General features: G+C 42.4%; 1 protein-coding gene and 1 long non-coding RNA gene across 2 annotated transcripts; both read left to right on the top strand.

Moving 5' to 3' along the window:
- Positions 1–2,720: 2,720 nt before the first annotated feature.
- On the top strand, positions 2,721–5,634 carry LOC135567665 (uncharacterized). Its single transcript, XM_065014964.1, has 4 exons — positions 2,721–3,063; positions 3,294–3,412; positions 3,641–3,677; positions 3,809–5,634. The coding sequence occupies exons 1-4, from the start codon at positions 2,953–2,955 to the stop codon at positions 4,295–4,297; spliced, it is 756 nt and encodes a 251-aa protein (XP_064871036.1). The 5' UTR covers positions 2,721–2,952; the 3' UTR covers positions 4,298–5,634.
- A 32-nt stretch (positions 5,635–5,666) lies between these two features.
- LOC135567666 (uncharacterized) lies at positions 5,667–10,325 on the top strand. Its single transcript, XR_010462386.1, has 3 exons — positions 5,667–8,112; positions 8,282–8,369; positions 8,494–10,325. It is a non-coding gene; the product is annotated as an uncharacterized LOC135567666 (long non-coding RNA).
- Positions 10,326–12,885: the final 2,560 nt, after the last annotated feature.

Below are 12,885 nucleotides of genomic sequence, written 5' to 3'. Positions count from 1 at the left end.
ACAGTATGTCGGTGTGAATTGAACACTAAAGTATATTCTTTTCTGTATTTTGCAGTTTCACAACATAAACGTTTTCAATATATTCATTCAAGAAAAGTCACGCCTTGGGAGTTTTATTGAAGACTTAGTTGTTAGCTATCTGTCTAGTTTTGCATGGGAACGCAACTCAAGGGCAGAATAACTAGGGTGGGCAATCTAGGTGACCTATTTCTTTGTTTGGACTGGTATGGTTCCCAATCAGAGGCAGCTATCTATCGTTGTCTCTGATTGGGGATCATACTTATGAACATTATGTTTGTTTATATATATATATTTTTTTGGTGTTCATCTAATAAAGTAAGATGTACACTTAACACGCTGCACCTTGGTCTCCTCATTCCGACGACGAGCGTAACACAAAGCTTAAATACAGGACTAAGATTGAATCCTACTACACCGGTTCTGATGCTCGTTGGATGTGGCAAGGCTTGTAAACTATTACGGACAACAAAGGGGAACCCAGCCGCAAGCTGCCCAGTGACACAAATCTGCCAGACGGGCTAGGTGCCTTTTATGCTCGCTTCAAGGCAAGCAACACTGAGGCATGCATGAGAGCATCAGCTGTTCAGTACGACTGTGATAACACTCTCCATAGCCAATGAGAGCAAAACCTTTAAAAAGGTCAACATTCACAAGGGGTCAGATGGATTACCAGGACGTGTGCTCCGAGCATGCGCGGACCAACTGGCAAGTGTCTTCACTGACATTTTCAACCTCTGTAATACCTACATGTTTCAAACAGGCCACCATAGTCCCTGTGCCCAAGAAAGTGAAGGTAACCTGCCTAAATGACTATTACCCCATAGCCTTTGAAAGGCTGGTCAAGGCTCACATCAACACCATCATCCCAGAAACCCTATATATCCACTTCAATTTGCATACCGCCCCAACAGCTTCACAGATGATGCAATATCAATCGTGATCTATACTGCCCTTTTCCACCTGGTCAAAAGGAACACCTATGTGAGAATGCTGTTCATTGACTACAGCTCAGCATTCGACACCACAGTGCCCACAAAGCTCATCACTAAGCTAAGGACCCTGGAACTGAACACCTCCCTCTGCAACTGGATCCTGGACTTCCTGAAGGGCCTCCCCCAGGTGGTAAAGGTAGGCAACACCACATCTGCCACACTGATCCTCAACATGGGGGCCCCTCAGGGGTGCGTGCATAGTCCCCTCCTGCATGGCCAGCATGACACCAACACCATCATTCAGTTTGCTGACGACACAACAGTGGTGGGCCTGATCACCGACAATGATGAGACAGCCTATAGGGAGGAGGTCAGAGACCTGGCAGTGTGGTGCCAGAACAACAACCTCTCCCTCAACATGAGCAAAACAATAATAATAATAATAATAATAAACTATCATTACGAACGTGAACGTTGACTACCAAATGTTTAAGTTTAACACCTTCAATACTTGTTACCTACATTAAGCCAAGATGGATCTTGAACTTCGATACCATTACATGAAGGGTCAATGGTGAAAACCCTGCAAGCCAGTGATATAGAGACATTAGAAAAGGTTTGTTTTCAGTGGTGCAAAGTACTTAAGTAAAAATGATTTAAATCGTTTTGGGGGTATCTGTAATTTAACTATTTATATTTTTGACAACTTCAGTACATTCATAAAGGACAAAAATGTACTTTTGACTCCATCCACTTTCCCTGATACCCAAAAGTACATTTTGAATGCTTTTTATGACAGGAAAATGGTCCAATTCACACACTTATCAAGAGAACATCCCCTACCTCTGATCTGGCAGACTCAATAAACACAAATGCTTAGTTTATAAATTATGTCTAAGTGTTGGAGTGTGCCCCTGGCTATTCTTACATTCAAAAAAAGCAATACAATTGTGTTGTCTGCTTTGCTTAATTTTTAAAATTATTTTTACTTTTGATACTTGAGAATATTTCAAACCAAATACTTCCCAAGTAGTATTTTACTGGGCAACTTTCACATTTACTTGAGTCATACTGTTTGCAACTGACTGATTGAGGACTTTTTCCACCACTGTTTGTTTTGGACATTTATGTTTTATCAAATGTATTTGACAGGGACAATCTACTGTATTTCTGTAAATGTGCCAGATTTAGCCAGCTGGCTTTGTGATGTAACAAAGGTAGCTGATGATGTTCATTACAGCCTTATTCTAAAATGGATTACATACAACATTTTCCTCATCAATCTACACACAATATCCTATAATGACAAAGCAAAAACAGTTTAGACATTTTTGCAATTTAAAACGGAAAAAAACAGAAATACCTTATTTACATAAGTATTCAAACCCTTTGCTATGAGACTCGAAATTGAGCACCGGTGCATCCTGTTTCCCTTGATCATCCTTGAGGTATTTCTACAACATGATTGGAGTCCACCTGTGGTAAATTCAATTGATTGGACATGATTTGGAAAGGCACATACCTAAGGTCCCACAGTTGACAGTGCAAAAATCTATTTTAATTCCAGGTTATAAGGCAACAAAATAGGGAAAATGCCAAGGGGGGTGAATACTTTCGCAAGCCACTGTAAATGGTTCAGTTCACATAAACAGTCATTATTTTCAGTTTGAGAGATCATCCCGGGCTTTGCCCCGTCTGCTGTAGCTGAGATGTCCCTGGAGGACATAGAAACAAGACTATGATGTTTCTGACACTGAGAGAGTCAGGTAAGGCCACTTACACTCTGTCCAGTTAGATATTTGTGTGGAGATTAAGAGAGAGAGACTAATAAGAAAGAACTTGTTATGGGGCAGGTCAGGCGTCATTCATGGAGTCATTTGTAGGGTCAAGTCCCCAGCCGATCTATTTGAACCCCTCATTATTTGTGGCCATGTATTAACTACTAAGTGAGTCTTTGACATGAAGACAGTGGTTAGATTCTGCCATTGGGACTGCTCTGATGTTGTTTCCATTCTCTCCTGGTTATGACCATAGAGCCTTGTCCCAGTCTCTAGACCTGCCTGTCTGTGTGGTGGATGACCACCTGACCTCTGAAGCTGTCAATGAGATGGTAAGTTGACCTTGTCATTTCATATTACAACATTAATCCAATAAAATGTTATAGTGATGCTATCATTGGCAATGTTGACGTACCACAACCATCTCTGTTGTGTTTCAGTTGTTTAAATTTGTCCAACGTTGCCAATGCTCCTCCATTCTTTAACAGTTAATAATTATTTCAGTATGATATTTGTTGTATATTAAGTTTGATTATTTGCAATATAATTACATTTCTACCAGGAGCAGAGCAATTCTACCAGGAGCAGAGCAACCTCAGTGATGGAAACCACAGAAGAGGGGAAGCTCAACACTGTGGAACATCTGACACTTATGGACTTCCTTCAAAACCTAACTGAGAAGTATGTTCTGTTGTCTTTGGTACTATCACACCTTCAAGGAAATAGGATCAAATTAGAAACTGATCAATCGGGAAAAAATGTTCATTGCTAGAAAAGTTGTCACATTGCAATTTTGCCAAAACAACTGACACAAAGCAAGTATAACTTCACGATCAGGCAAATAATTAAATAAAAACTATTCTGCCACGCATCCTAATATGACAACATTTATAACAATATTGTTTTCAGGCAATGGAGGGGGATTCGTGAGGGCATGTTTGACCCGGTAAGATCATGTTACTGACAATTTAATCAGATTACCATGAAAACTCTGCCTAATGTTTAACCTTGTTCATAAGCTTTTGAAAGACACACTATGCAACATTTTAAAACACTTCTTCTGTTTCTGGAATACAGCTGACAAAACAACAGCTTGCCGGCTTGTGTCTGAGGATTGTCCAGTTTTTATCGGACAAGCTGATGCAGATCATCATCCCAGGTCTTTACGAACTACTGGGCATCCAAGATGCTGCCTCTCCATTGTCACAGAGATCTCTCACAGCGTCACTCACCAGTCTGTTAGACGATAAGACTAACACCAAGTCCCGTGTGAGATTTACTGAGGCTGGTGTACCTAAGAGGCCAGGCAGTCGAAAGTCTTACAATAGCTTTCGCATCCCGACTCCCTACCCTTCCTCCAACTGTATGGAGCAGGAAGAGGAAGAAGAGCAGGAATCACAACATAAGTTCAAGGAGATTTACCTGACTAAGGGCAGTGGAAGCTACCTGCCCAATGGGGCCATGAGGTATGTTCTTAAAGGGAAATTTAACAACTTCATATTCATCTCCAGCATCACCATATGTGAACATTACACATTTCCATGCTTTGTAGTAAAAAAAATATAGAGGGACGTAACTGTTTCCAATAGTGCTGAGAAATTAGTGCTTTTTGAGGTTGGTTTGGTTTCGATTCAAATATTTAAAAAATAATCACGGTTTTGGATTTCAATGCAATGGATTATGGGAATTAATTGCCATATTTTCTGTGCCAAACTATGTAGAATATTGACCTGTTGGAAACTACAACTCCCTACTACATTGCATAGTTCGTGCTTGATCTGATTTATCTCTACAGAAACTGAGCATCGAGCTCACAGAAGAAGAAAAAAATTAACTATATGGAATTCAAATAATTGAGCCGACGTCGGTCAATTAGTTGTTTAAAAACCGAAAAATAACAAAAATGTTGGTTAAATGCTCAGCTCTAGATTCTAATGACATCATCAGTGTGCATCGTGTGATTTTAACCAATTATGAGTAGGCATTGCCTACTAATTGGTTGATGATGTCATAGAAAACACTTATCTTCCTCTTTCTTTTTTACTACAAAACATAGAAATGCCCGTTTTTCACATATGCTGATGTTGGGGTGGTGCTGGAGATGATGAATATGAAGTTGAAACGTTTAGAAATTTCCCTTTAACATTTCTTCAAACTGCCTTGTATTTATGATTGTCCTTGAAGTTACAGTATTTGAAGTTTATAGCAATTTGGATTTATGTAGAGGATAGATATTGCCAGGATAGATAGATATCTACAGGCCAGTTTCAATACAAATGACTTATACAAAAGACATTTTATTGGGCTTTAGAAATTAAGCAGTTAGGCTGACATCACACTAAGGTTTTTTCTCAGAGAAACAGCAGCATTTTCCTCATTGTTTTCAATGATGCAGATGTATTTGACACACTGAATGTGCATCACAGCCTAACATATTATTTGTTTGACTTTGATGATTTCTGTTGTTTTTTTCCCCAAGGACTCTAACCTCTCTGTCTGATGTGCAGAGGAAAACAACCAACTCTGAGACACTACAAGTCCTCTTAGGTGTCTCAGAGGACACCCTCGTCACCTGTGTGCAGGACAGCCTGCAAGGTTCTCTCTCCAAACTTGCATGCATGTCCAATTCTCCATCTGGAAGTGCAGGCTCTCCGAAGATGACCCCTGCTGTAATGGCAGAAGTGATTAAAGATGTCAAGTCGGCCGTATCAGTGGTCGTTAAGAGTGCCTCCGCTAGACAAACCTCTCAAGTGACACCGGTAAGGGGAGACTCACAGACCAAGGTGACTGAGAGCATGGTGAGAGAGCTGGCTGCTAAACTTGAAAAAGTTGACCAAGAGAGCAAGAGTCTAACAGGGCAAGTCATGACCATGATCTCTGACACAATGGTGGCTTTTGTTGACGAGAACAACAGAATTTGCTGAAAGATCTGAAGGACAAGATCACGTTTTTGGCATCGCATGTTGGCTTCATTGACGATCTTGATGCCCTGTTAGATTGTATTAGAAAACTCTCAAGTGAGGAATTCAAGAGAGACACCACTCAAGCAGTGAGTGAGTTCCTAGTTAAAAGGTCCAACAGTAGCTTAACTAGTGCACAGCCTGCTTATTCTGTAGCATCCAAGTCTTGTTCCGTTCAAAACCAGAGAACCTTGTCAAAGGATATTTGTGCGGATTCTCCTGCCTTTGGCATCATTGACACATTTGTGGAAGACCTGCAGAGCTTGGCGCAACCTGCAGAAGTAGAGGAGAGAGATCCTGACCTCCAGGAAAATGCACAAAAGCGAAAGAGCAGGATCTGGTCTGCTACCACTAGTTTATATAAAAATATTAAGAAGACATTAAAGGGCTTCACCATTCACCGGCGGAGGTCAGACGTGCAGAGAAGAACTTCTAGCCATACACCCACAGAGGACTCTGGACATCTTGTGACTAAGGAGTACCTTGGTTTGGCAAGCCAGAACTTGACGCAAGCTAGTAAGAGTGTGCCTCACTTGCCCAGTTTGAACCAGGAAGTGACTCTACACACGGGTGTCAGCGAGAGTTCAAAACTTCTCTTGACTGAAACAGACGAGGGTCTAATGAACAATAGTACCAAACAGGTCATTTCAACAATCTTGACCTCATGCGAGGATCAGATATCAAATGCACCTTGCTTCTCCACAGTAGGAAAGAAAATATCTGATATGTCCCTTGAGGTCAACATATTGGTAGGTGGTGTTCTGTCTCAGCTGAAAGACATCTCCTTGTCAAGGTCCCCAACACCATGTGAAGACATGTTTGAACGTCTCCAAGGTTCTACTGAGCGAACCTCTCCAGTAAGTCTAGATTGCAGCACGGCTACCTCCAAAGGCATTGCATCTTCCCACAGTCTTTCAACAAAGAGCCTCCAAAAACTTTCTAGTCATGAGTTCCAAACCAAAGCTGAGAAAGGAGTGAGTGAGGTCCTCTCTAGGTCATTTAACATTGTGGAGGAAGGTACAACAGATAAGTACCTCCAGTCTGTATCTACATCCACCACATCTACTGATATTATACAAACCATAGTGAAAGATCTGCAGGAGCTCAGCCAGACCACCCAATCATCTGACATGGTATCTGGAACCTCCCTGCTCACCACAGGTTTCTGAGAAAAGAATCTGGTCTGTTGCTCGTAACATCTACTACAGTCTGCAAAGTAAGATTACGGAGTTTCTCAGAAAAGATCTTCAAACGTCAGACACAACACTTGGTTCAATCCAAATATTTACATATCAAAGCAGTCCTGCTTCACAAAGAGCAAGTCTCGGCCATCTTGAGGTCAACCAGAGCAGTGTTACACCTGGTGGAAACGATGCCTGTGTGGACATTCCGCACAAATTACTACCTAAAACCACTAAGCTCTCAGGATCCATGCTGGAGGATATTGGCACGATCCGTTGTAGGAGTGCTGACAGCCAAAATACAAGAAATACCTCTTCTTCACGCTCCTCCATCTCTCTAACACCTACTTCAAAATCAAAGCAGTCAGAATGGGACTTCACCTTGCCCGGTACTCCCATCCCCACTGAATTATCTGCTCAGATTGACTTTCCCATTGTAAGAAACATGATCATTCAGGACTTGTTTCACACAGAGAACTTACTTCCCCCATCCTTTGTGGACAAAGTCAGGCAAGCTGCTGGGGTGGTAGTGGACGAAATGGTGGAAAGTGTTGAGAACACACAGGAAGATGGACAGGGTGCTTCTCATCCTGACGACCTCCGATCTGCTGTTAGGAAATTGAGAAAAATAATTTCCACTGGGACCATCCACATTTTCAGTCATGAATTTGTGGATAAAGTGATAGCCCTTCAGGACAGCCACAGCACTCCACAGGTCTTAACATTGGCAGCAGCCAGAAGTGCTTCAGACTCCATTCTTTCAAGGCTGAAATGGGGAAAGGAACAATGTGACATATCCAGGAAGCTCTCCTCTCAGCTTCTCCAGATATTTTCTGAAGAGACAGTGAAGGGCTTCCTAAAACAGTGGTTAGATGAGTATGAAAATATAAACATTGATGTTTCAGTCCAGAATGAACCAAGCACCTCTACTTGCATGGTCTTTCCTATCCAGCTCAATCAGAGCAAGCCAGAGGATAGTGACACAATGAATCAGCTCACGAAGGTCATGGTCAACAAAATGATGGATGCCTTATCAGTTGGCTCAAGTCATCAAATGATCACCAAAGCCAATGCCAAATGTTCTTTTGAGTCCGGTACCAGCATGGCCACCAGTGACATTGTAGAAGGGATGTTGGATTTGGTAAGGGATAGCACCAGCAGTACTGGAGAGCAGATCCCCATCTTCAAGTCCAAGAAAAGCAAGAAAACCATGTTCAGCAAGATATGCTTTAACATAAAGGTATAGTACAAGTACAGATTTTTCATGAATAACACTGCTTTTGAATGTATGAGATATTATTTGTTTATATAATTCAGTATTTTAGCATTGTATTGCCTTTTTCCAGTTGATATACTGTACTTTAAGATATATAACAGTATGTTTTAATATGCCTTTTCCCACCAAACAGGGTTCCAAGAAAGTTAGAAAGGACCACTGTCCTCAAAAGTCTATGGAGTACCAGCCTCAGAACACTTCCCCTACTGTGTACTTTACAGGTAAGCCCTGCTGCTGCTCATTCAAGACTAAGATATTATTACTTTAGCGTTCAACTAATTCATTTGGAAAGACATTGCACTCTGCTCTGAATGACATGACATACTGGATGGTCTTTCTTTGCAGAGTCGAGGACAAATTCTCATGGCTCCTTTGCTCCAGAGGGAAATGACATCGCATATTCCTTCCCACCTGAAGAGAAGAGTCGCAAACCCTCCCTTTTCACCAGAATATATAGAGCCATCACTAGAAGCTTCTCCAACCCAAGATAATTTTCCTCATTAAATGAGATTGCATTCATTTGTTGTCATATGTTGACTGTTTTGCTAGCACAGACTGTAATATGTTCTGCGATTCATCCACATGCATTGAGGAGTATACCACCTCAGTCACAGGCTACATCAATAAGTGGATTGACAACGTCGTGCCCACAGTGACCGTATGTACATATCCCCGACAGAAGCCATGGATTACAGGCAACATCCACACCGCGCTAAAGGCTAGAGCTGCTTCTTTCAAGGAGCGGGACACTAATCCAGACACTTATATGAAATCCTGCTATGCCCTCAGACTAACCATCAAATAGGCAAAGTGGTTGGTTAGGTCAGGGTGTGACTAGTGTGCTGTCATCCTGTTAGAAGGTAACAGATTATTTTATTACAATGGTTAAATTGGATTTTCATTGTGTTCAATGGTGTTATTTGCCCCCTAGTGGCGCTTTCTGGTACTTAGAAAGACGACGCAAACAGGAAGTTCAGAATTTGTTTTGCACGCATAGAAGCAGCTACAAACAACGCTACGGTGCAGGTCTTTCAATGTAGTTATTTCTTGTCACGCTTCAGCCTTGGAAAAATATTTGTTTGTAAGTTCGATTCAAGCATTTAGCTAATGATGATAATCTTGTTATTGATAGAGTTGCTTACATATCAATGTTGATTGCATTTACTCACAAATTGCAATGCCTTTAATGTATGTCGATAGCTGTATTACTTTGCTCATGCGTCATGCAAACGAATTGTAAAATATACAATACTGTAGTTTTGTTACTGTTTCTAGTGTAATATGCTTTGTTATTCTACATAGATGGTTATACATTATTAGAGTAATGAAAGGAGCCAATTACCATATGGTTAACAATTAGCTATATGGTTTGGCATCATGCCAGATGCATGGTACCTTAGCGCGTGCTTTGTATTTATGCAACTTCAAATGTTTAATGTACAGCTACAGTATGTCGGTGTGAATTGAACACTAAAGTATATTCTTTTCTGTATTTTGCAGTTTCACAACATAAACGTTTTCAATATATTAATTCAAGAAAAGTCACGCCTTGGGAGTTTTATTGAAGACTTAGTTGTTAGCTATCTGTCTAGTTTTGCATGGTGTTGATAGTGGGATATGTAGATAGGGCGAGTCGGTCAAGGATCGATTCGGACAAGGTGGTCAATTATATGACAAGCGACAGTTTATTCAGAGTAAAGATATCTGGTACAACGTATACGGGCTCATTCATTTGGAAAACCATCAGAAAGAGCCCCGATAACAGATTGTAAGCATGTTAAGTACAGTACAAAAAGTGGGTTGAGTCTGAAAGTCTCTGGCTTTTGATTGGCCACAGTTGAGGTGTTGTCTTCTTGGATTGGTCCTGTTGAGCCGTCCGTCGTTCCTCCGGGTCTCGTCCTCAGTCACACAATGTTCGGCTAGAAAGGAGATTAGGTGTGTGCGCTGTCCTCAGTCACACAATGTCCGGCTAGAAAGGAGATTAGGTGTGTGCGCTGGTTCCTGTCTAAAAGGGAGGATTTAGGTGTGTGTGTGTGCTGGTTTGTTCCTGTTACCCAAGGTCGGGAGTGTCAGTGCAGCTGGGGTTTGTCACGAGATACTGTTATCAGTGCTCAGTTGTAAGCCAGAGAGTTACAACAGCTTCATTATTAATAAGGCTAATATATTGCCAGGCATGCATCAAGCTAGAATTTCATATTATCCTAACAATGGGAACGCAACTCAAGGGCAGAATAGTGAAAAAACATCATCACAGCGGGCTCAAGCACAAGAATAACTACACACGGTGGTTATGTTTCTACGTTCATCAGCCAACAAAGCCTCTTATCCTAGGGAAGACCAGCAGTCTACGATGCAACAACCAGAGCCAGGTGTTCAACAGAGAGAGATGGAAGAGCCTCTTCAGCACATTAGGACCAAGTCTCAATCTACAAGATCAAGGTCATCAAAACAGTCAAGCAGATCCTCAACGGCGAGTTCTGCAGCCGTCAAAGCACGCGCCAAGGCAGACGCAGCGCGTGCACAAGTCCCCTATGCTGAGAAGGAAGCTTCTGTGATGAAGCAAAAAGCTGACCTCGAGGCAACTTTATATATTCTCCAAGTTGAGAGAGCAGCTGCTGCTGCGTTGGCTGAAGCTGCAGCCTTTGAAGAAGCTGTAGGATCAGAACGCAGAGAGCTTCGCAAAGAACTAGACACAGGGACACAGCCCTTAAGTCCAGTCCAACGTACATGTGAGTATGTGCAACAACATGCTAGGCCCTACTTTGCTGAACTTCCATTTGAAGTGGAGAAACAAGAGGTTAGTGTTGACCCAGCTACATGCCATAATCAAGAAAATAGCAAACAACAGAACATGAGCAGAGACTCTCCGTTCAAAAGAAATGAACAGCAGCATGGTGGAAATGGAAAGCAAGCCCACTTCCAGTCACACACACACAACTTCCCTGAGTCACAAGTGGCACCAGACCTCATCAAGTACCTCCTACGACGTGAGATGGTGAGTTCCGGACTCCTGAAGTTTGATGATCGCCCTGAAAATTATTGGGCATGGAAAGCATCCTTTCTCTGTGCGACCAGAGACTTGAATTTATCAGCCAGGGAAGAGTTAGATCTAATTACCAAGTGGCTAGGGGCAGAGTCATCTGAGCAAGCAAACAGAATTAGATCTGTCCATATTTTCAACGCAACAGCAGGACTTAACATGGTCTGGCAACGACTAGAAGAGTGCTATGGTACACCCGAAGTGATCGAGAATGCGCTGTTGAAAAAAATATATGATTTTCCGAAACTGGCTAACAAAGACAATCACAAACTAAGAGAATTAGGTGACATTCTTCTCGAACTGGAGTGTCTCTTCAACATCAATGACAACTCTGCTCCATACATCATGAAGACGTGTTCTGGGGTAACAGAGACTTCAGGCAGGAGAGCCGTCAACTTTATGGTGGAGTCTATAGATGGACACATGAAGCTCACTCTCCCTACTCTGATAGAGTGTGATATGATGCCAGACGATAGGATGGAGATTCCCTCCCCCGACATTGCGTATCATCATCCCCATCTTCAACCAGTTATGGACAGAATTCCAGCTGTGGACCCAGACTCTCCCATCCTCCTGCTCTTAGGACGAGACATCTTAAGGGTACACAAGGTACGAGAGCAAATCAATGGGCCCCACGACACTCCTTATGCACAGCGACTCGACCTCGGGTGGGTCATTGTGGGTGAGGTCTGTCTGGGAACGGCTCACCGACCAGCCAATGTTAACGTGTTCAGGACAAACATACTTCAAAATGGTCGCACATCCTATCTGAGCCCTTGCCCTGACATCATCCAGGTAAACGAGAACTACAACAGCGTAGCTCAGAAACACATCTCTCCCTCTACAGTGCACTCGAGAGATCCAATCACAACTGTGAACACAGACAGCCTGGGATGTTCCGTGTTCGACAAAACACAAGACGATGATAAACCAGCACCATCAGTGGAGGACAAAGCCTTCTTGGACATTATGGACAAACAGGTTTTCCAGGATGATGGAAACAACTGGGTGGCTCCACTACCCTTTCGCCCCACTAGACGTCGCCTTCCTAATAACAGGGAGCAGGCCATGAACCATCTCACATCACTTCGCAGGACTTTAGACAAAAGCCTGACATGAAGCGTCATTTTATTGACTTCATGCAAAAGATGCTGGATAACGCCCAAGCCGAACCTTCACAGCCACTAGAGGGAGACGAAGAACGTTGGTATCTGCCCATATTTGGTGTTTACCATCCACAAAAGCCTGAACAAATACGAGTAGTATTTGACTCCAGTGCTAAGTGTCAAGGCGTGTCACTTAACGATGTTCTGCTCAGTGGTCCAGACTTAAACAACACACTCTTGGGTGTCCTAATGCGTTTCCGCAAGGATTGCATTGCACTAACAGCAGATGTGCAACAAATGTTTTACTGTTTTGGTGTACGTGAGGATCACAGAGATGACTTAAGGTTTCTCTGGTATGAAGACAACAACCCAGATAGAAACATAACTGAGTACAGGATGAAAGTCCATGTATTTGGGAACAGCCCTTCACCAGCCGTAGCCATCTACTGCATGAGACGAGCAGCGCTACAGGGTGAGAAGGAACACGGGTCAGAACCCAAGCAATATGTAGTGAGGAACTTCTACGTCGATGATGGTCTGACATCAGTAGCTACTACAGAAGAAGCTGTCAACATTCTAAGAAAAACACAA

The sequence above is a fragment of the Oncorhynchus nerka genome, unplaced genomic scaffold, assembly GCF_034236695.1.
Source record: "Oncorhynchus nerka isolate Pitt River unplaced genomic scaffold, Oner_Uvic_2.0 unplaced_scaffold_1863, whole genome shotgun sequence".
NCBI lineage: Eukaryota > Metazoa > Chordata > Actinopteri > Salmoniformes > Salmonidae > Oncorhynchus > Oncorhynchus nerka.
The sequence above is the reverse complement of the archived record's forward strand: the minus strand, read 5'-3'. Positions and strand labels throughout refer to the sequence as shown.